We start from the raw sequence: 23,715 nt of genomic DNA on the forward strand, positions 1-23,715 counted from the left end.
ATATCTACCCTCCCAAGAAGATTTGTCACAGTTTGCCAGCAGTCTAGCTGTCTTCAGTTTTAATTGTTGAAGATGTGAGGGAAAGGCGTTCAGAGAAGAGAAATGAGAGTCCTCTGCACTTGGAAGGTAGCCCTGTTTTCAGAGGAGGTCTCCCAGAAACAAGGTCAAGAAGCAGGTGGAGTAAGGCCAAGTGGAGTTGCTACTAGGTCCTCCAAAAGAGGCTTAAAAGGCAGGAGACAACATGAAATAATTACTAGAAGGTAGAAGGAGAACCAGAGGAGGATGAAGTCCTAACAGTCCAGGAATGGCAAGATTTCAAGCTGAAGAATGTGATTGCCTATGGCACTACTAAATCCCACATTAGTGTGGCATTAGTATTCCTTAAGCATTTCTAACTAAGTGTAGTAATTATTCTCACTATCTAATCTCTAAAGGCCTTGCAGTTAATCAGTTAATCCAAAGACACACTAAGTGTAACGCTACGTGTAAAAATGTTCCCTGTGTTTTGGAACTGTGCCTGTAACCTGTACAAGAGGCTTCCAGTCCAGTGGCTCTCAGAGCCCCTCTCTGATGCATAGTCTGGAGGCTGGGAAGACAAAGGTCATACAAATAATTTGGATCCCAATCAGAAAGTGCCTTTTCAGTAAACAGGAAGACCTTTTGGCACTGTTTCACTTGGAAAAGTTAATCTCTCTAGAGAGATCTGGCCACATAACTTGTATCGAGTGTATAATTAAAAGACTGAATCTTGAATGAAATTAAAATATTGAAAAGATTCCAAGTTAGTTTTTGTCAGTGCTAATTGCTGCTGTGCAACAGGTATTCCTCTTGATGCATTACCTAATATTCTAATTCATCAGGAAATAAATGCCAGAAGGGATTAGAGCAACAAAGGAGATTTTATGCAACAGCCTTTTTTTCCCCCCTTTTTTTTTCTTGTTTTTAAGAAACTAGTGCCTTTAGCATAAGAATTAAGTGGACGACTCTGTATTTCTGGTCTCAGGTTCTCTAAAAGTTAGGTGATGTGTGGCTGTCTGTACCATGTAATGAGTACAGTGAGTACCTAAATGAAAGGATGACTGGAAAACATCTGTATGTTTTTCTCAGTGAAGTAATGGCTATTTGTATTCCGACTTAGGAAACACATAAGAAGTCAAGGTCTAAGATGACCTTACTCATCTACAGATAAAACTGTCCACTCTCTTTTTTAAAATTACTTTTCTTCAGATAAGCTTTAAAAGATGTTGATGTTGTAGAGGACATAAAATGTATAGCCAAATATGTATAATATATAAAGTATATATGCATTTCAAACATAACCCAAGCACAGTGTGGCCTGACAAGTAATAGAATGTCAACTAAGTCATTACTAACCAGAATATAGTAAACCCTTGAGGAAGATGAGCAAATCTCCTTTTGTGAGTGTAAAGCATTGAACTGTATGAATAATAACAACCACCATTGCAACTCTTGTGTATTTAGAAAGCAGAGCTAATTCAAAGTCAGGAACAAGTGAACTGAAGAGTAGTTCATGGCTGTATAGAAAGTGCAGGAAGCAATGACAGTTTGTTCTTTCTGATTCCAGTTTGTTCCCCTGGGTTTTATGGGCACCGCTGCAGCCAGACATGCCCCCAGTGCGTACACAGCAGTGGTCCCTGCCACCATATTACTGGCTTATGTGACTGCTTACCTGGATTTACAGGAGCCCTCTGTAATGAAGGTACAAGTTGTAATAAAGACGCTATGGGATGCAGAGACCAAGTACTGTAATAATTTTCATTCCATCACTTGGAAACTATAAAACCAAAAATAGTTTCTGTTGTAGTGTGTGCAGTTTGTAAACTAGGAATCTTAAGCAGGTTTAAGCTGTTTGAATATTTGATCCTTAAGTGTGAAACCCACTGTGTTCTTATGTGTATTATTTGTATAATGAGTATGTATAATGGGCTTACCAGAATTTATAATGTCTTACTTCAACATTATACTAAGCAATATGTTTCTTGATCCAAATATCAGTCGCTTTGTCTTGAAATAAAGAAAATACAATCTTGTTCTGATTACTAAGGAGTTCTAATTCTGACAACTTGTTCTCAGTATGTCCCAGTGGCAGATTTGGCAAGAACTGCATTGGAATATGCACCTGCACCAATAATGGAACGTGTAATCCTATTGATAGATCCTGTCAGTGTTACCCTGGCTGGATTGGTAGTGACTGCTCTCAGCGTAAGCATCAGCTCTTTTTCCTTTATTTTTAAAACAATTAATCAAGGTTCGGCTATTTAAATTCTGTACTTTTTGGTAAAGAAACACTGTGTAAGTCAGAAATGAGAACTTTATGGTATATAATGAAGAGATCCTAAACTTTTCTGCATTTCATTGGCACTATCAGAAACACATTTGCACTATGATTTTTGTAGTAACTGGGCTGGAGCATACAACAGGAGGGATCAGTTTTCAGTCTTCCACTGCCCAAAGAAGAGTTGTAGAGAAGCTGGATCAGACTTGTTTCAGATGTGCACTGTGAAAAGACAAGAGGCAATGCTCACAGGTTGCAGCAAAGGTGACTTTTACTACATACAAGAAAAAAAATCCTTACTGTGAGAGTGGTCAAGCACAGCTACTGTCCAGAGAGGCTCTGAAGTCTCCAGCCTGGAAGAGGTTGTGAAATTATAATCACTGAAGATCCTTTGAGTAGGATGTTGGACTAGGTGATGCTGGAGGTCTCTTCCAACATGAAAAAGTCTGTGATTTGATGAATCTTGCATTGCAGAGAGGATTCTTGACCTGTTGTTTGCTTGTCTGTAATTATTTAGTCTTACCACAGTAGTGTTGTGAATATCCCAGGGCTTGTATCCTCAGGACAGTCTTATGCAGAACAGAAGTATTATTTTACAAATAAGGAGCTGAGGTACTGAAATACAGGGTGTTTTTTCTTACTACAGTTGCATAGAGTGCTACTGGCAAGGCTTAGAACAAAGCCAAGATTTTCTCAGATACAAGTTAATGCTCCGGCTGCAAGACCATCCTTGTTCTTGTTGAACATTTGAACGTTTTGTCAAGAAATTTTTCACTATGACTTTTTTTAAGTGCTTGTAACTTTTTGATGGATTTTTCTCTTTCTTTCTTTTATAAATGTTTCACAGATGCACATTTTTAGTGTCACTCTACCTCACTCAATGAGTATTATCTTGGTATGCTAAACGCAGTTAAGACTTTGTTACTGACTTAAAAAGGAGAGGGCTAGGCCCGAATTTTATTATGTTTCATAGAGTTATTTAATTAAATAATTAGGCATTCTCCAGATGCCTTGCTGCGTCTATGCAAATTACTAATGACAGGAAAGAAATATCTGAAGCAAAATTCTCACAAGAAGCATATCCAATTCCATGAGGTACCAAAATCTACACAGTCTGAAACACATACATGCCAAAATTTCAGCCAACCCATTTTTATGAATAAAAGAAGCTGTACCAGACCCTGATATGTCAAAATTCAAAAGACATTGTGCTGGGGTTTCCAGGGAGGTGCATTTCCTAATAACATGCCTCATTGGTTTATATCATTTACGGTTTGACTGATCCAGGTTAACTGGCTCTGTACCAGTGCAATGTAACATCTGGTCAATTTGGAAAAAAACCTTTGCTGGCTAAATTGTGTGAAGTGATTAGCATGCACAACTCAATATGATACCAAAATAAATCTTGAGCCTATTCCTGTGGAAGCCAGTAGCAACAAAGCTCCCTGTTTTTATGGTAAAATAAGTAGGTAGTTGGGAGCGTAGCAGAATAGGGGTATTTAGGAGGAGGAGGGACTTACTGAATCAATAACAAGAAAATGGTGCCAGCAATATGAATGGAAGCGTCTATTGAGGCTGTGCTCATGGACCGTAACAGAGGAAGTTTATTTGCTTTGTATAAAGGCCTTTCGTTCACATGGAAAATAATGATTCCATTAATTTCTTTTGGAACTAGCGACCTTTTTGAAACTTCTAACCTTTCGTCTGTATGTGATTTACATTCCTTCTTAGTTGACCACTAATTTCAAACACAAAACAATAATAAAAATCATTATAAGGCACAACTGAAGTGGAAACAACAAAAAACAAACTTAGTACTTTTTTTTCAATACAATGTAGTATATTTCTTAATGAAGTAAAATTTGGGCAAAGATAACACTTTGCAAAAATACAGCCCACACATAGATGAGTCATTATGCAAACATTTGAAGGATTCAAGAGTTTTTGTTGCTCTCAGACAGGACTCTGGACAACCAAATCAGTACATAACAATAAGGAGTTATCAGCCTTTTTAAACTTATACAGGAATAAAGCTAAGGCTTCCATGTCTGTTCTGTTTCTTCTCTCCTGTGAAATACTCATGTTGTACTTCAACAAAACTATTCTTAAATTATGCATCTCTTTACTAAAGAAACAAATAAAAACCTCAAGATGTGAATCCTAATCAACAGAAAAGGGCTGTTCTTAGAGTACCCTCTGCACTTAGTGATATTCTGACATGAAGAAAATTATCTTTTGCTGCCTCTGAATAGTAATTAGCATTTTGGAACCACTTCACTATTCTAATGGCAGCATATAGTATCAAATTCATTCACCATGACATTTTCAAAGCAGTCAGTAAAATTCTATCTCATAACCTGTTGACATGATTGTGAGTGAAAAAAATCTCCACTTTATAGATAATTACTTGTTTTTTAGAAATATTATATTGATTAATGGACCTGCGGAAGCAACTGAGTTAACTTGATTAAGGTACAGTCGTGATTATATGCACCATATTTAGGAAATTTTGTAGAATCTTAACAGTGGAAATACAAGAAGTAAGCTTAGTATTTGGTCTAAAGCTATAGGCTGTAAGATGTGTTTCAACCTTCTTTGTTTGTTCTCCTTCACTTTTGAAGCTTACAAGGCTTATCCCCTTGACTGTGCTCAATTGAACCAGTATGTATTACTGGTTTCTTTCACACATTTAATCTTTTTCAGCACTTTTTATCTAGAGTAAAATGATTCCTTAGTTAAAAAAAAAATTGTGGCTATTTGCTCAGAATGGAGCAGCCCCAAAAATGTATTTAAAAGAAAACCAACAAACCCCAAATGCAGCAGTGCTCATATGTAAATGTAAGCAGCTCTATTCATGGGTATCAAGGATCTTTGTCATTTGAGATTAATGAATTGCTCTGGGTTGTTTTAGCTTGCCCACCTTCCCACTGGGGACCAAACTGCATCCACACGTGCAACTGCCATAACGGAGCTTACTGCAGTGCCTACGATGGGGAGTGCAAATGTACCCCGGGATGGACTGGCCTTTACTGTACACAAAGTAAGTGACTTTTGTTATCCGTTCTTAGTCTACAAATCAGTACAGAATTTTTCTTCAGTATTTTCACACTTTATTCATTGATTTCTTCCCATGCTGCTGAATCTTTTTTGATCCAGAAGATGCAACACATTGCCTCCGTGGTTGCAGGGGAGGCCCCTGTATAAGTACTGGCAGAGTGCTGGCCACTACATTCAGGCTCCTCTTTAGCCTTCCTTCAGAGGAAGACAACTTTTGGCCACAGCTGGGCATCCCTGTGGAAGAGTCTGTCGTGTGCACATGCAGAATGAATGACTCTGACATTCAGATGCTACCACTGCAGATGTGCGGTTGTGGCTGCAGTCCGTAGCATGGATGGTGTCAGCTCTGCAGGTATTCCCCACAGGGTGGGATGACGGTACCATCTAATGCCTTCCCTCTCTGAAACCTCCCCCAAAAGTACTCTAGCAGCAGGGACCCAACAACCGAGATTGTAAGACAACTCAGAGCTGACTGAAGCCATGAGAACAGCTTCTAGCTTAGCTGTGGCTGTGGTCTACTGAGGCACAGTCCCTGTTGTCACTGCAAAGTGATCATACAGTACATCTCGTATCTGTAATTGCTACCTTCCAGGGGCAACTGCAACAACAGCTCTAGCTCAGCACCTGTAATTCAAATACCGATATAGAAGCTATTTTATTTGGAACTTAGAAACTTAACTTCACTAGACTGTAATGTTATAATTTGTTTTGGAATTTTCTTCATGTAATTAATACATTAATACTGATTTTTGTTCCAAGAGCTTTTCATTAAAATACAGATAGAAGCCATGCAGTGACTGGGTGTAAGTATATGGCACTCATTATATGCTGGGTAAGAGTTCATACAAAGTTTGAGAAATAAACATTTGTTAGAGATAGATATTGATAAAGTTGGCTTCTTATCTTTATCATATTACAGCTTCAATTTGGTTTATCTTCAATCCAGGCACTCCCACTGTCTGTAATCTGGGCACAACCATTATCTTTGAACTCAAGAAAAATAAGACTGCTAACTGTGTTTTGCATTCAGTGTTTAAATACCCGTTTTTCATAAAATCAGAACTCTCATTTTTCAACTGAATAATGTCATAGTGGCAGGAAATCACAGATATATTATAGAGCCATATGGATGCAGCTCTGGAAGACATTCACTATACTGGTTCAGCTGTCAGCTATCATGGTTATTTTGCTTCCTGCTAGTGAATAATGATCTCTTTGCGGTAATATGTCGTCTTCATACTGAAATGGTATCTTTGTGAGGAGCTGAGATACAATATGTTATTATTTTTATTTTTTTATGCTTCAGCATCAACTGTGCAGAAAATATGTCCAAAGGTTCTTTTATCACTGAACAGACTCCCTGCTGCAGTTCACAAACTGCCCTCCTTCTCCTCCTTCAAATATCTTCTTAAACCCATTTCTTTGAGGAGCCCTTCTTGCTGCCTTCTTCTGAACATCTGCTGTCCGCACAATTTCCCAACCTCATTTTTATGTAGCTTTTGCCTGATGTGTATTTTAAACCACTTAAAATAGGGTAGGTCTTGATCTATTGTGTTTATAGAATGCCACGTTGAGTAGCAAGGCTACAGAAATGACTTCTCAATAACATACTTAACCAGAATATTTGCATTTTATTTCTAGAGCAGTTGTTTCACTCCTTTTCCCCTCCCCCTCCTTGTATTGCAGGATGTCCCCTAGGGTTTTACGGGAAGGACTGTGCATTGATATGCCAGTGTCAGAACGGAGCGGACTGTGACCACATCAGTGGGCAGTGCACCTGCCGCACAGGGTTCATGGGGAAGCACTGCGAGCAGAGTGAGTAGGGACAGGAATTGTTCGTGCCTGATAGCAAGTACTGAACCCTGAGCTGACTCTGTTGTTTTGGCCACTGTTGTGATACAACCTCTTGGCTTCAGTGGGAATTTTGATGGGAATTTTGAAAGAGCTTCACGAGTTGGACCTAGGCTTTTTCCAAACAGATAAAACCCCGCAGAATTAATTATTAAGACTGATTATGATTGTGATGGCTGTTTGTTTCAATTTGTAGCTACACGTAAGAGGCATTTGTACTACATTCTCGTTGCTTTGGACATAATGCTAAAAAAACTCCAACTCTGTCATGTAAAATTAACAGATGAATCCAAGTAATTGTCATTAGCATAAACCACAATGGAAACTAATAGTTAGAAACCTAAAGATAAGAATTACGCCATCAATCCTAGTGGATAAAATTAATCTGCAGTGTGGTTTTACAATACAATTGGATTATAAAAGCATAATAGATGGCATTTTGTTTTCATATGTGTGTGATTCTTTACCGAAGAAAATCAAGAATAACACCACTGACATCAGTGGTGGTATAATGTTGTACAACATTAAAAGAATAATCAGGCTCATAAGCACAGAACTTTTAGTCCAACTTTTGCTAACATTACAGAGTGGTGCTCCCACGCTTCGTGCATTATACTGCAGTGCAAAGCAATCCATTCAGCCTACTGTTGTGAAGGTTTAAACCTGTCTTTGGCATCAGTGTCGTGCACAAGGCTTTGCTTTTGATGTGTGGAGGACGCTACATATTACCTATAACCAGGACTGATTTAGCTGCATCTGGATCTGACGGGCTGTGCAGTGGCCGAGATAGCATGTGTCATACCTGGCAGCACTGTAACAGAAGGGAGGGGAGGTTACTGTCCCCATAGACACACTTTATTCCCTCAGCAGTGGGTCTAGCCCCAGCTGCAATGGGAGTTATATTTTTAAGGCTAATCAGCATCTATGGTAGAACCACTAAAAATTTGGAAGTGGATTTTTTTTCCTAAGAAAAATACAGTTCCAACAAAATCTGAATGGTTTAGAGGAATATATTTATTTCAATGAAATAATAGCTGGCAACATGTAATTATTAGCTGTTTCACTTCAAAAGAGCAATAATGTTTAGGAAAAGAAACTTTTTAAGATCCTCTCTTGATGGCATGATATCAAAAAATCATTTTGAACACTTTGGCAAATCTAACTTTATTATTATGTTTTATAGATTTTGTATTTTATCCTGTAATTTGATAATAATGATTTAACAATATTAAACTAAATGTTTTGGTATTTCTGAATTTGAACATCAGTTTTAAAAATTGACTTTTCATTCCAATTCAGATCTCAAAATGCCAAAATATGTTATGGCATGATGGTTTTTGCCCAGCCATTGACTTCAGTAGTTATAATCTTGTTTTATTGAATGTAACCAAGAGAAGGAGAAGGTATATAAGCATGAAATTCCACTTGAGTCTGGATTTATCAAGACTGCAAGAACATTTCTCAGATGCCTATTGTGTTACATTATCTTCTAAATTATTCTAAACTAGGAATACATAAAAGATGAGTTAGATTCTTTTAAAAAGACAAAAAGAAAAACAAATTAATATAGTTATAAAACTCCTGAGAGATTTCAGAAAATTGAGTCTCAGAAGGTGAAGAAATACCACACTTCCTCAAACCACCAGACCTACAATAATGTAACAAGACACACAGTAACAGAGGTGGCAGTATAAAAGAAATAATTTTTATCAGTGTAGGATAATCCTCTACCATGCTAATTACATGATGTAGGAGACACTTTGATCAGTAATTAATTATTGTATTCAAATCATCCTGGGAGAGAAAAAATAATGTAAAACTCTTCCAATTAGCTTTTTTTCATAATTTAGCATTTTTCTCCTGTAGTTAGTTTCTCAATGTATACATTACAGTATCAAAGTATGCTATAAGCAGCCTAGGACCAGTTTTATTTTTATATAAATACGTAATGTATATTAGACTCGTTCTCATGGCCCTTATCTCTTGCTCTTTTACCACATCAGCACATCTGTCATATGACATGACACCAGCCAGATGTCTGGCTCCACTCACATGATTATGTGATTTTTCAAGCACTGGGATCTGAGTAACCTGGGAGACCTGACATTCTGGTGTAGAACTGGCACTTTGTTCACATTTTGTCCATTTCTTCACTGTCTTCTACCCTTTTAATCTTTTTTGTTTGGTTCCCTGCCCCCCGCCCCTTCCTAATTTCACTGCCTTAGTGGCAGCAACATCACAGGTAAAGGAAAATCACTTCTGAATACAATTTCCTTCTCCTTTTCCTTCTCCTTTCCTGCACCTACACACACACACACACACACACACACGCATATACAGAGAGGTCCTCTTAAGAAAATCTTTTGCGTAGAGGTCTACCACTAATAACACATTGCCATCTGCTGGCCATGTACAAAAACATATGGAGTTAGAAACAAATGGTAGCACGTATGGTGCTGTAGATATGTAATACCAAAACATTTAAGAAGTACTACTATGTCTAATTTTTATTTGCACTTATTTTGGGCAGAATGTCCTCAAGGTACATATGGGTATGGATGCCGGCAGATATGTGACTGTTTGAACAACTCAACCTGTGACCACATCACGGGGACGTGTTACTGCAGCCCGGGCTGGAAAGGGGCTAGGTGTGATCAAGGTAAAGCCTAGATGCAAAAAAGTTATTGTAATTGTTTTATATAAAACTTGGATTAACCTATTAAATGCCATCTCTGTATCATTCATTAAATTAATCTGATAAGGCATGTGTGTTTAAATAGTCCATTCTGTTAAATTATATGTGTTCTGTAGATTTTGTAAGTATTAGATGCCTCAGTGATCGTTTATTGGAGCCAAGCACTCAAGTGTAGATTGCATGAAATGTGTTACAGTGCTGTGCTGTCTAAAGCTGCTGATAGAGCATGTACTTTACCTGCTCTGTGCTTTTGCCTAGAGAATGCTCTTACTTTTTCAACTCCATGAAAATATCTCTTTCTATGAAGAAGATGAATGCTTTTACTTAAGGCTAGGATTGTCTTCACATTGGTTTCTGACATAGTTCTATTTTGGCATTATTAAATACAGTTAAATTAGCAGACAGATTTAGAAGCGAAATATTGTCTTCTGCTCCTGACACATATGCCTCTGAATTTATGCCACTTATTTTCATTTCTTCTTGTATTTCAGCTGGTGTAATTATAGTGGGAAACTTGAACAGTTTAAGCCGTACCAGTACTGCCATCCCTGCTGATTCTTACCAGATAGGGGCTATAGCAGGCATCATCATTCTTGTCCTGGTTGTGCTTTTTCTGCTAGTGCTGTTCATCATTTACAGACATAAGCAGAAAGGAAAAGAAACAAATATGCCCGCAGTGACCTATACTCCTGCTATGAGGGTCATCAATGCAGATTACACCGTTTCAGGTAAGTGACATTTAGAACAGGTTTTTTTCTCCATCTCTTGACTTTGTGCTTTTTTAGCTGAGCTCTGAAGGGGTTCAGATCTGCTCCTAACAGGGCCTGAAGGTGCATGTTTCACCTTTTTGCATTAGCGAGGGCTACTGTGAGCAGGAACATAATTTCGAAAAGGGTGTCTACAATTCCGCCTTGGAAGCCTTCCTGGAGAGAGAGGCAGGGGAGGGTTTCCCTCTTTAGGAAGAGGAATACTGAGACACTGCTCTCAACTGCCTTTTGCAGAAGAGCACCCCCTGAGACCACACTGACAGTGGTGCTGGTGAACTGGCATACAAGACCAGTGGGATGCAATGGTAGACTTGTGTGCTTACCTTTCAGCTATCAGAGACAGTTCACCCGAGTTCAGAAGGATGCTGCCCCAGCATCTATAGCAGCTTAGTTTGTTCTGCATCATAGTCTTTTAATCTCTGCTTTTGATACTATGAAGGTGGCTTACCCTGGTAAAATGTGTTAACTGTAAGGAACAAGTGACCGTATACCTCGCTTTACTGTGTAACATTTTGCACTCCCAAATGTTTTTATGCATTAAACAGTGGAAGTATGGACATTTCTATTCCTCTGTGCCTATTTTTAAACAGAATTGGAAAGTGTGGCGAAATACGGTTTCTACTGAGACTTTAAATTCAATGCCAACAGCTTGAATACAGAAAGACTGCTGTAGCTGTAGAAAATCAGGATTTCACTCTAGCTGTGGCAAGATTCTCTAGAGAGGCAGATAGCAGAGTGGCCCGAGTTTGAAACAAATGAAGGGAAGGAGCAATGCTCCTGAAACAAAACAGAAGTTTTCAACCTATGAAAGTGCATGTGAGTTGGGATGCAATGGGTACGTGAAACTTCAGGCAATGCTGTCTTTTGCACAAAGCTATTAAGGAAGGCAGCAGGTAAAGAAGCCAGCAGAAACAGTTGTCAGAGTCGACAAAGGTGTATCAGCAAAGGTGGTGGTGCTCTTGAAGCACCAGAAAATGTTGCTGTGAACTTGATGGTTAAAGTGTCTATAATTAGGACAATGCTATGACTACAGAGGCAAAAGAGAGTAAGGGACCACAGCAGAAAGAGAAGTTAGCAAGTAACACTTGTGAATGCTCTTTGCTGAAAGTGAGGACATGACTAGTCAGTTACTGCTCTGTATCTAATTTTTTTAAATGAATGCAAGATTTTTAGATTTTTTTCCAAGAAACTCTAAATCAGATTCTGAAATCAGTGCAACACTGTCAAAAACATACTCTAAGAAAGAAATGCCATGTTATTTTTAGTTGTTCATTTTAATTTCTTTTTCTTTTCAGAAACCATCCCTCACAGTAATGGTGGAAATGCTAACAGTCACTATTTCTCTAACCCTAGTTATCATACTCTAACTCAATGCACTACCCCACCTCATGTCAACAACATGGACAGACTGACCCTGGCAAAGGTAAAGCATAAAAATCTGGATGCTTCTGTATAAATTAGCCTTTGGTTTATTTTACTTTGTTCCCTAATGTTTCATACTTGGTTTATTTTTGCTTTCCCTGAATCACCTGGAAATTCAGTAACTTCCCATCAGTTTCAGTTTCTATTACCGGTCTTTCTTTGAAATAGGCAAAAAACAATCAGCTGTTTGTGAACCTTAAAAATGTAGAACCTGGAAAACGAGGCACCGTATTGGACTACACAGGAACACTGCCTGCAGACTGGAAACATGGTGGCTACCTCAATGAGCTTGGTAAGGAAAAAAAAAAAAAAGGAGGAAAATGTGAATGTTATTCATTATGTTTGGGATGCGCTGGAAAGCAGGGATGTTTTCCTGGTTCTCCACTCAGGGCAATGCCAGGCTTGTCAGACTGTGTGTGAGGTTCAGGGTTATGGGTTTGACCTTCCTTTAAGGCAGTACACTTAGAGATAAAAAAGTGACTGCTTGTGAGGAACAGGGAATCAGTCTGATGCCCAGTGCAGATATGATATGTAAAATTTCTCATATGTTTTTTATAAAAAGATTTGCTTATTAATTAGTTTCATAAAACAATGAGTATTGTACAATAAGGGTCTCCTTTGGCAAAATTGCATATTCTTATTAAATAAATTGGAGGTTGCATATATCCTTCTTTTTTTTCATCCCCACCAAATGGAATCAATGCTTTAAAAAGTAGTTTCTCATCATCTGAGCTGCTTCAGATGTAAATTCTAGGACCATCTTCCCAGCAAAGCCTCCTATTTGCTAAAAGACAGAGCACTGTCCTTAAGAAGAAAAATTCCCGAGAAGTGGTGAGAGTTGCTGTATCCTGCTTTATGCTATCTTTTGCTATCTTTTCTTCCTTTCCCATTCTCATGCATTCCAAAAAGGCTGGATTGCATTGACCATATCTCTGACCAATGAAAGCCTTAAAAGGGAGTTTCAGTGCCAGTATAATTTAGATCAGTTAATTATCTTCATTTCTGGTCCTTATCAGTATCAGATTCTGGGAATCAGAACAATAGTATACAGCATTATTTTTTTTCCCTGCTCATCCCCAGTCTTGGTCTAACCACAGTTTGAGCTCAGATCTGTTTTTTTGTAGAAAAAGGTTTCAGTCATAATGCTCAATGTTCAACTTTACATTTCCTTAGAGCATTTGTACTAGCACTTAAGACTCCTAAGAGATACTGACTATGGTTAACCGACTGCAGTAGATCTTGAGTAACAAGGAGATTCTAGAGGACTGGAAGAATGCTTATATTATGTCTGTTTTCTAGAAGATCAAATGGGATTACTTGGGTAACTCTAGGCTGGTGACCTGGGCATTAGTCTTGGTAAAACCAACAGAAAGCTGACATGAGATCTAATAAATAAAGATGGGGTAGCAATAAAATTAATTGGTTTAGGTCTCCTCAAATAACATAATTTTGTTTATAGAGATATTGTATAGATAAAATGATTTTAGGCTTTTGTAAGGCTTCTAGCATAGTACCACAATACAATCTGATTAAAAAATTAAAAAACTCCATAATATCAATCAAAGCTATTTGAATGGATTAGTAACCAGGTAAGTGCCGGATCTCTGAAGACAGTTGCCAGGCATTGCTGATTGCTGATGTTTGTATTGGGATTTCTGTTGAGAGAAATCTGTTACTAACAGATAATTGCAAAGCTGTAGATGTAGGCACTAGGTGTTAAGGCCATTCCTGCGGGTCAAGGGACTGGAGCAGAGTGACCTTGGACAACACAATGGGAGTGATTAACTTTGGAAGCAAAGTACCAAGAATTGGAATGAATTTTGCATACCCTGAAATTTTCAGGTCAAGATGGGATGCCTTTCCGGTAGATATGGTTTATCCAGACAAAAAATATGCTTTAATCAACCAGCAGTTATTAAGCTCATTCAAGAGTAACTGGGGGAAACATAATGGCCTGTGACATATGTGAGGTCAAACCAGATAATTTAATGGTCCCTTATGACCTTAACCACCTTCCCTGTTCAGGAAGCTACTGTTTGAAAGTGTGCAAGCAAATAGTAACAGTGCTTCTGTAACCATACACTGGGCAGTTTCACAGTGCTTATAAAAGAATTATCCTGCTAAGGTAGAAATTAGTCCCAAAGCAATTTTAAAAGCTTTAGAAGCTGTTATCTAATCACTTTTCTTTGATTTTAAAACTACTCTGTTTTTCATATCATTTTTCTCAGGTGCTTTTGGACTTGATAGGGGATATTTGGGAAAGTCCCTGAAAGGTGAGGTTATTTTCTGATGCATTTAGATGAAATGATGTAGACATTCAGTTTACTCTTCCAAATTATCTTTGGTTTTTGTGCGAAGAGAATATAATACGATTTTGGACTAATTTTGGATTTGTCTATTCCTAGACACTGAATCAATGCATGAAGTTTGTTTGCTACCTTTTTTTTTTCTTTTTTGAGGGGAGGGTTTTTAAGAAAAAACAACAAACCAAGCCTTTGTAAGTCCCCTATGTGTCACATATATCAAATGTTTCTGTAATGCTTGAGTCACGAAATGGCTCTATTCTAGACAGCAGAAGGGGGATGGCCCTTGAATTCAGCCTAGTGAGCCAGGTAAGGACGCATGCTGCCTCTAATTAAAGGCTTTAAAAGAGAGCCAATTCCTCTTGCAACTGGCATGGTCAGTGTAGGACTGCATGACTACAAGCCTGCAGTGCTTCATCACATTCACTGCAGGCTTTTGGAAAGGATATCAAAATATGAATACATAGAGAGGAATGAAAAGCTTCAGAAATTCAGGGTAGTGATGATATTTTGATCTTTTGAATTATACAGTTTTCTCATAAGACTTTATACTGGACCATACTGGTGTGTGTCACTATTTTTGTTATATGATTAAGGTATGCCAAGGGGGACTAGAATGCCTGGATATTCAAACAATGAAAAAAGTGTAGCTAATTCCGCATGAATAATGAGTTAAATATGTAGACAAAAGCAGCTGGTTTGTCACCTTGTGTATAATACAGAACAATTAAGCTGAAGGAGTGATTTATTATACCTGACATTTCCTGGTTTTGGAGGATTAGAGGAATCCCAATTTAAAATATCTTAAAGGAGTCACAAAGTTATGAGCACCTATCCACTGACAGGTTCACCACGGTCAGTCTCATGCTGGATATTCAGAGTCAGGAAGAAGCTGAGAAAGTCTCAGCTCTAAAGCGTAAATAACACAGCATATCACAAAACAACACAGAGAACAAAGTAACACGGACACCACAAAATCTCTTCCCAGCATAAGAAAATACGTCTTCTCTTAAACTACAGTTATCTGTCCTTCAGCTAAATCCTGAAATGACAAGCTACCTGATGTTTCCTTTTCAGTTCTCCTATGTGCACCTTACCGAAACTTAGAAGAAGCTGGTTACTCTTTTAGTGTGGCTGCATACTCAAACTTTGCACCAAACAGGCCGTCCCTAGACGTCACCTTACCATCTGCCCAGACATTGCTATTGGGAACAGTCTTAGATCACTTATTTTAATAGTGTCCTGAGTTCAGCACTTGGAAAGGCAAAAAGTATTCTGAAGTGCCTATTAAAAACTGATTCTACACATTATCTGTATTTAATGCTAGCTACTATTTTAACCAGAATTGAAGGTGCTCAGACTTTGCAACAGGAATTTGCTGATGGCAAGATCAAGCCCATAAAAGAGCATAGCAGTAGAAGTGCTTTCGTTAATTGCTGTATAACAATATTGAAGTGTTATGACTGGTTTCCATTTAAATATTCATTTATGAGTGACTTTTTAGAACTCAAAAGTAAAGAACGCCCTGTTTAGTAGCAATGTCCATAGTATGTAGCATGCTTGAGAGAGTAATATGTTTTTCTTTTTGCAGATCTAGTGAAGAACTCAGAATACAATTTAAGTAATTGCTCATTAAGTAGTTCTGAGAACCCATACGCTACTATAAAAGACCCACCAGCTCTTGTACCAAAAAGTTCAGAATGCGGATATGTTGAAATGAAGTCACCAGCACGCAGGGACTCCCCATATGCTGAGATCGCTGGCTCTGCTTCAGCCAATAAGAACGTTTATGAAGTTGGTAAGCACAAAACCTACTTCTAAATGTTGAAGGTTAAGAACAAAGAGCACAGGACTTTTTTTCTTTGAATCAGTTTAATCAAAACACATGAAAAGTCACTGAAAAAAACGATGATGCGTTCAGATTCTATTTTCTACTCAAAAGCTGTAACAACAACTTCATTCTTTTGAGATAAGTGGTGTAATTCACAAGAACAGAGTTTGAAATACATTCAGCTCTGTTCTATAACCTAGAGGTACCTCTGAATTTCCCTGGTTTGAAAGCCTTTCTTTAAACAACAGCATAAGATAAGCTTAGCATTTGATTGCAATATAATTCAACGCTAGATTAGGCTGTTAAGTACTGAATGCAGCTGGAGTAAGTGTATGGGAGGGATAGAAAAGATCTGTTTCTTCCTCTTGATCAGAAAAAACAGCATCTTCACCCACAGACGTTGTATTTCACTGATATGGGCCCTATGTAGTTACTGCATTACTGTAGTTACTGTAGTTACAGAAAACTTTGTGGTCTTGTGGAATGGTAGTTATCCTAATGGTCTCTGGACTGGAATAAAGTGTATGTCACATGTCATAGGATATCATTTTCCTTTTCTGTCCCCAATTAGAGATTCCTCTGAAACCCATCAATATCCCTATTGTGTTTCTAAGAATTTTTATAAAATCTTGATTAAAAGCCCCAAATTTGGGCTTTTTTTTAGTTTGTCCACACACAAAGAACAGATGCTAGTCCACTTGCTTCTGTCAGTAAATATACCCATGGCAGGGCCCTGCTGCAAGCCGACAGGTGTAACAGTGCAAAGCCAAAACACCTTAACATCAACCTTTGTTTCTACACCTGCATTTCAGGACTCAGCATGACAAGGAATCTTTATATTGAAGCAGAAAGGAGAGGATATTTTGTAACACAAACTGAAATGAAATACAGTGTTTGCCTTCTGTTTGCTGCTTCTAGTGTTGAATGTATGTGCTCTTTTTTATCACAGAACCTACGGTGAGTGTTGTCCAGGGAGCATTCAGCAGCAGCGGACGTTTCAGCCAGGATCCTTATGATCTTCCAAAAAACAGCCATATTCCATGTCATTATGACTTGCTACCAGTTCGAGATAGCCCCACATCCTCTACGAAGGAGGTCAGCAGTGAATGACCCCAAAAGCTGATGTATAGCACAGTAGGACTCTCAAGGGGCAAAGTGGCATGGTTGTGCTCCTTCCTCTAGTTTACCATCATATTTGGCTCCTAATCTGTCCAGCAGACAATTGCTGTACATTAAACAGAATCTCAACATGAGGTTTGTATTGTGTATAGAAGTGACAGATGGACAAATGCCACAATCTGGGGATCCTGATCATTCTTTTTTTCATGGCAGTAAATTTTATAGAAACAGGTATGCAACACATTTATACTGTAATATACTGGCTTAAAAATATTAGTTTGCAGATCAGTTTTGATAACATCCCATTTCAGCGACTTTAAATATAGACTTCATGTTTGTCATGTTTCAGAGTAGAAATACTCCCAGGACAGTGCAATTTACCAAATACCACTTTGTACAGGTGATCTGATTCACTACTTATGTAGAAGAAAAACTGCCTTGCCAAATTTTACCTTCCATTCTGATCTTTAGCCAAGACATATTAAGAAAGAAGATCTGTTGGGGATAAGTAAGCACAATACTGCAGTTGTTTGGAAAATCCACCATCAGGCTTTTTGTCCATTACTGGTGGTGGGCATACTTTGCTTGAACAGTTTTGGAGATAAAAACATTGCATACATCAATATTATATGATGCCTCAAGATCTCTTGGTACTCCAGACCCAGCACCAGTCTTCAACAAATCTTTTGCTACTGTTCAACTCCAAATGTTGCAGTTCTGACCACTATTTCTGCCATACACAACTAACAATCCATAACATATCAGTAATTACTTCATAAAATATGTAAATTAAATCAGTTTATTTTTGTCACCATGGACTGATTATGTAAGGAGTGGACAAAGGTGATGACTGCTGTAAATCTTAACTGCAAGGAAAGGTTTACATTTTATAAACAGGTAGTAATAATGACTGTAATATAGGATAAAAATAGTAAAGTGTTCTGATTTTTTTTTCTTAGAAATAACTAAGCAATCTCTGTGCATACTTGCTAAAAAGGCACCTTTTCTTTTTTATAGTTGATGTAGGGAAACACATGCTTAAGCTGGTCTTTTGCATTGCTAATAATGTGACATGTACCCCCCACTCTTCATTAACTTGTGTCTCCATTTTTATGCTGTGTGTCTGTGTTTCTAGTGATCTAGCTTGTAATTGCAAAAATATTCTACTGTGTGTCCATTTCTTACGCATTTTTGCCAGCTGGCCTTTATTTTGTCTGGTTAAAGGGACCTCTGGGCAGAGGGAGAGGATTAAAGTAAGAGTTCATGTCATACTGATGTCTATCAGAGGTGGTTAGCTAATACGTAATAGTTCAACTTAATGAATTAATTGGGGAAAAAAAACCTAAGGTGTTTTTGTCAAGGATAATAACAAGAATGCAGAAGAAAAGTAAAAAACAGTCCCTCTTTAAAGTTTAGCTTATTCTGTTGACTATATGGATGGAGGCCATCTTTCTAAAAGGCTCCTTTCTCTCCCTCCAAAACAGTCTGTTATGAACTGTGCAATTTGGTGGAATTTAAATTTGCTAAGGTATCCATCCATTGAAGCAAAACTGTCCCCCAAACACATCAGCCTAAAGATAAAATGCTTGATATAGACTGGACATTCAGTGCAAAGTTACCTTTAGAAACCTAAAAGTGATGTGGCAGTATTACTTCCAGCTGCGGCTGCTGTCAGTGATGCTACCTGCTAACATGCTTGTAACGTAACCCCAGCAGGCTTTTCCAACCTGCCCTGGTGGTAACTCTGTAGCTTCTTGTGAATAGCTTGTCCCCAGGGTTGGTATATCCCTGACTGATGGGGAAAGGATACAGGCGGTTGCATCATATGGCATATAATGGGAAGCACTAGTCCTCTCTTCTCTCTGTTTTGGGGTCACATTTTGGCACATGAGACCTGTGATATACTATGAAGATGTGAAGGGCAGTCGATAGGTCAAGAGTTCGGTGTATGTGCTCTCCAGCTTAGCACAGGGAGTGCGACGACCATTTTTATCTTTACATCTGGACTGCAATACAGTCTGAAACAAAGAAGTATCACTATTGTGACAGCATTGATACATTCCTAAGAAAATCACAACTAGTTGCCTGGGGAACACTAAATGCAACAGAGGATTGACTGGAAGAAAAACTGAAAAAACTTTTGGAAAATTTTTTTTAAAGGAACCCTAGAGCTGAAATGGAAATACAATTTTCTTTTACTTGTTGTCACTGAAGTGGTGATAAATGAGAGATCTGCATCTGAAGACATTGTTGCAGATGTGCCCGAGCCTGAGAACGTATATGCCTGTACAAAGTGCCCCGCAACATTCTTGGTTCTCGCTAGCCATGAGCACTGCTGTTTTGCAATTCCCTGGGCATTTCTTGTATATCCTTGGAATAAATAATTTGATTATCTTTAGATTTTGCAAGTACAGAAATTAACTACAAGATTTCAAAAGCCAGTTACTATTTAATCCCTCTGTAAGACAAAGTATTGATTGGGTTTGTGTGCATATAGATAACATGTAGAGCTACTGGTATATACATGTGATTGTACTGTGTGAAACAGACTTTAAAATAAAACCTTTCTTCTCTGAAGCCATGAATAGCAAATGCTGTATTTAGCAATTGTGAGCTCAAAAAAATTTATTTTCTTACTCTGTGTAAAATTTGGAGACCACTAGATAAATTAATCTTCATAATATAAACAGGTTTTTTTAATATGAAAAAGTGAAGAGCTGAATAAATTATATTTGTTTGAAAATTTCCAGTATGTCACATATCCTCAAGTGATATATTCAGCCAAATAGTCATGAAAACAGATGAGTTTCTGATAATTTTGCCTATTGTGTATGTTCTAAATATACACATTACCAAAGCCGGCCTTTCTATATCTGGGTAAAACTCCTGCTGTGTAGTCAGCATAAGCAATGTCTGCATATATCTGAGCCGGATTTGCAATACCTATAGGTCAAGTAAACGACTTGTGAATTTACTTCAGTGAATGATCGTTGCTAGACACTCAGAAAACAGATTGCCTGCAGGGGTAATACATTCTTGTTAAACCATAGCCGTGTATCATTCCAGAGGGAAAAAGCACATGGGACTTGCATTAGCAATCCTGCTGTCTCCTGTACGGCTAGGGCGACTTGCTCTGGAGTACACTCTGCAGTCAATTTAAGAGACCCCCAGCTCAATCCTCATGACTGTCACATAGCCCTTTTTGTAGATCCCAGTATGCTCTTTAGGCAACTTCAATATTTCTGAACATGCATACTATATTGTGGTGGGAATTTAATGAGTAAGTTGATACAATAATTTTCATCTACTCAGAGAACTGGCTTCACCACAGGCAGGAATGGAAAGAGATGCCTTGCCTCTATAGATTCACATTACAAAAGTGAGAAACATAGCATTGAAAATGGAGATAGCTATCCCCTAGCAACTTATCCATTTAATAAAGTGCAAAATGCTGCACAAAGTTAATAGCTGATTTTAAAGTAAGTAGTGAGTATAAACTTTAGGTTTTAAATAATGTAGGCATATTAATTCTGGTAATTTAGAAGCATAATGAACCTCAAGGCTTTTTACTATATCAAAGATTTTTAATCACAACACACTGTTACACATAAAATTTGTCCTTATCTTGATCTACCCAGAGAACTCCCATTAACTTTAATTGGAGATGCACATGCAGATTACAGGGGAAAGAAGATTTCATTGTACTCCTACTTTGTGCTGAGACAATCTGCAAAGTCAAGTTAATATTGAAGTGAAGTTAGGATAAAACAAAATCAAAGCGGGGAATGTGTTATTTAAAATATATTGGATTTTCCAAGTACTGTGACTACAATTGAATTTTTTATTAGATATGTGTCCAAATAATAATCCTTATACTGAAGCTCTAAAGTCCAGACTGAAGAATACAGAGCTAATTTGGACAAAAATGCTTTATATTAAAGATTGTATATGTAGTAGTTTAAATGGCTGAAAACAAATGGGTGCATGTCTATTAATTACTGTACAGAAAATCTTGTCATTTGGTACACTCATACTAGTGCTAGAGCACTGAACCTAACTCCTCTATCTTCAGTTTTTTAGCCCACAAGACTTCACTTTGATATGATTGAACTGTAATATATTTTTAAAGAAAAGCTATCAAGTATGCCTGGCTTTTTTTCTTAGCTGTAACAAAAGTGTTTTGTTGTGAAAATATATCTATTTTCCAAAGATGACTGATGTTCATCATTCTACCCTTCACTACCACTTATTTCACTTCACATACCTGTAGGTTAATGTAATAAAGTTTCTAATGAAAGATGGGAAGTGCTTTGAAATGTTTTCCTTTGTTTTTCATTTGCTTAAGATGGATCTTGAAATAGCATGGGAAATATAAAAAATGTTATCCTTGCCCATGCTGGATCACCAAGGAATGTATTTTATTTTCCTTCTTATAGAAAGCAAGTAGTTTATGGGATGGTTTGTGGAAAATCAAGGCTGATTTTGAACTGCTGAACTTCTGTGATTACTGTCTGTCCCTGCAGGAATTAATTCTATAAACAGGGTGATTATTTCAAGCCTGTCTCTGGAATGCTTAAAGGTTTAACCTTGAGAAAGATAGGGAGCTGAGTTGCCAAAAGCAAGCCATTTCCCTGTTTTAGTAGGATAATACCCATGGATTAATCATTAAAAAACCAGTAACTAAAGTACAAGCATGGCATAAAAGGAGATGATAACGTATTGTAACTTCTGTTTTGTAACTCTGACCCCCTAAGATATATCTAAAACACTGGCTACAGATAGATGGTGTGGGAAGTTGTTCTTTACTATCACAGTTTGATCAAGGATGAGAGATTTGGCATTAAGAAGTGATCACAAAATCATAGAAACATAGAATGGTTTGGATGGGAAGGAGAGAAAGATAGGAGAAGACCTGCCAGAACGAGCCAAGTGCTGCCTGTGACGCCCCATGGGAGGAAGCAGGGGAGCCCAGAGGGCTGCCCAGTAGGGCTGGGGTGTGGGGAGAGCCCGTGGGACTTTGTCCTGCAGCCTCCCAGGGAGGCACGAGGTGTTAGCGAGTGAACCCTCTTTGCCATATGTGCCTGGAGACATCTGCCCCGGCCAGAGCGACCTGACGGGGCCCTGGGAAGACACGGCCGAGGCCTCGGCGACTGGCGTGAAACACCGATGCCGAGCACAAGACAAGAGATGGGGGCATGGAGTGGGCAGTGGCGTTGCGGTAACCCCAGATGCCTGTGCTGGGGCCGCAGCGCTGCTGGGGCAAGCGCCATGGGCAAGGATGGCCCGTTGTGATGTCGCCGAGTGATGACTATGACATCCCCTAGCGATGGATTGTGACCAGGCATCCCTCGCTGCTTATATTCGGGCACCGAGTCTCACCCAGCTGGCTCGTGCCTGCACTCCAGCTGAGCGAGTCTGCGAGGTTTGGAGTGTTGAGCGAGGCCTTTGGTGCTGGTGTCGTGCTCGGGCAGTTGTTTGTTGCAGCTCTCGGTGCCCGACCCCAGAGCCATCAGAGGATTTTGCCCGGCCCTGCCAGGTTCAGGCAGCCGGGGCACGCAGGAGGCGCGCTCGCAGCAGCAGAGGTGAGCTGGGCGGGGAAACCTGACCCTGGGGAGCTGGGAGGGTTTCCTTCTGGAGGGACCTGGGCATTTCTTCCACCCCTCCCTGGGCCAGCCAGTGACCGTGGCCTCTCTTCCTTTTCTAGCGTGACACCGGCTGCTGCAGCGCCGGTGAGAGGGAGCGGCTCGACATCCCCAGCTCCCCCCAGCCCACCGCAGCACGTGGAGAGCATGGCCACGGAGCTGGAGGACCGCTGTCCCATATGCCTGGACAGCTGGGAGGAGACCAGCTACGTGATGCCGTGCCTCCACCAATTCTGTTACGCGTGCATCCTGCGGTGGGCTGAGAGCAAGCCCGAGTGCCCCCTCTGCAAGAGGAGGATCGTCTCCATCGTGCACTCGGTGTGGGCAGACGACGACTTTGAGGAGGATGTCCTCACACCATCTGCGGCGTCATCAGTCGCCGGCCACCAGGCAGGAGGAGCTCCTGGCCGTCCAGCTGCCCACAGCCCTGCAGCAACAGAACGACAGCCTGTGGGGACGGTGCCCAGGGCTCCTCTGGGCGGCCTCCATCCCACCACCTGGGCATCCCTTTTCCGGGACCACCCAGCTCTCCTCCAGCCCCTTCTGACCTGGGTGCGTCAGGAGCTGGGAGTGATCTTTGGGAGACGGAGTTCACGGGCAGCCATAGTGGAGGACCTCGTGATGCCCCTCCTGGTCCTCTTTGGGCTGGATGAAGATCTCCTGGTCCAGCTGCTGGGGGCCTCCCTTCAAAACCACGCGGCCACGTTTGTGCACCAGCTTATCGATGTCGCT

General features: G+C 39.4%; 1 protein-coding gene across 1 annotated transcript in view; it reads left to right on the top strand.

The window, feature by feature from the left end:
- MEGF10 (multiple EGF like domains 10) overlaps positions 1-21,616 on the top strand; it is a 107,285-nt gene extending 85,669 nt beyond the window's left edge. The window contains exons 15-25 of the mRNA XM_050913103.1: positions 1,586-1,720; positions 2,095-2,223; positions 5,208-5,336; positions 7,040-7,168; positions 9,735-9,863; positions 10,391-10,627; positions 11,962-12,089; positions 12,257-12,380; positions 14,317-14,361; positions 15,983-16,189; positions 17,172-21,616. Of these exons, the coding sequence (XP_050769060.1) occupies positions 1,586-1,720; positions 2,095-2,223; positions 5,208-5,336; positions 7,040-7,168; positions 9,735-9,863; positions 10,391-10,627; positions 11,962-12,089; positions 12,257-12,380; positions 14,317-14,361; positions 15,983-16,189; positions 17,172-17,332 (1,553 nt within the window). The 3' untranslated portion in view covers positions 17,333-21,616. The remainder of the gene's footprint in view (positions 1-1,585; positions 1,721-2,094; positions 2,224-5,207; positions 5,337-7,039; positions 7,169-9,734; positions 9,864-10,390; positions 10,628-11,961; positions 12,090-12,256; positions 12,381-14,316; positions 14,362-15,982; positions 16,190-17,171) is intronic.
- Positions 21,617-23,715: the final 2,099 nt, after the last annotated feature.

Source organism: Gymnogyps californianus, chromosome Z, assembly GCF_018139145.2.
Source record: "Gymnogyps californianus isolate 813 chromosome Z, ASM1813914v2, whole genome shotgun sequence".
Lineage (NCBI taxonomy): Eukaryota > Metazoa > Chordata > Aves > Accipitriformes > Cathartidae > Gymnogyps > Gymnogyps californianus.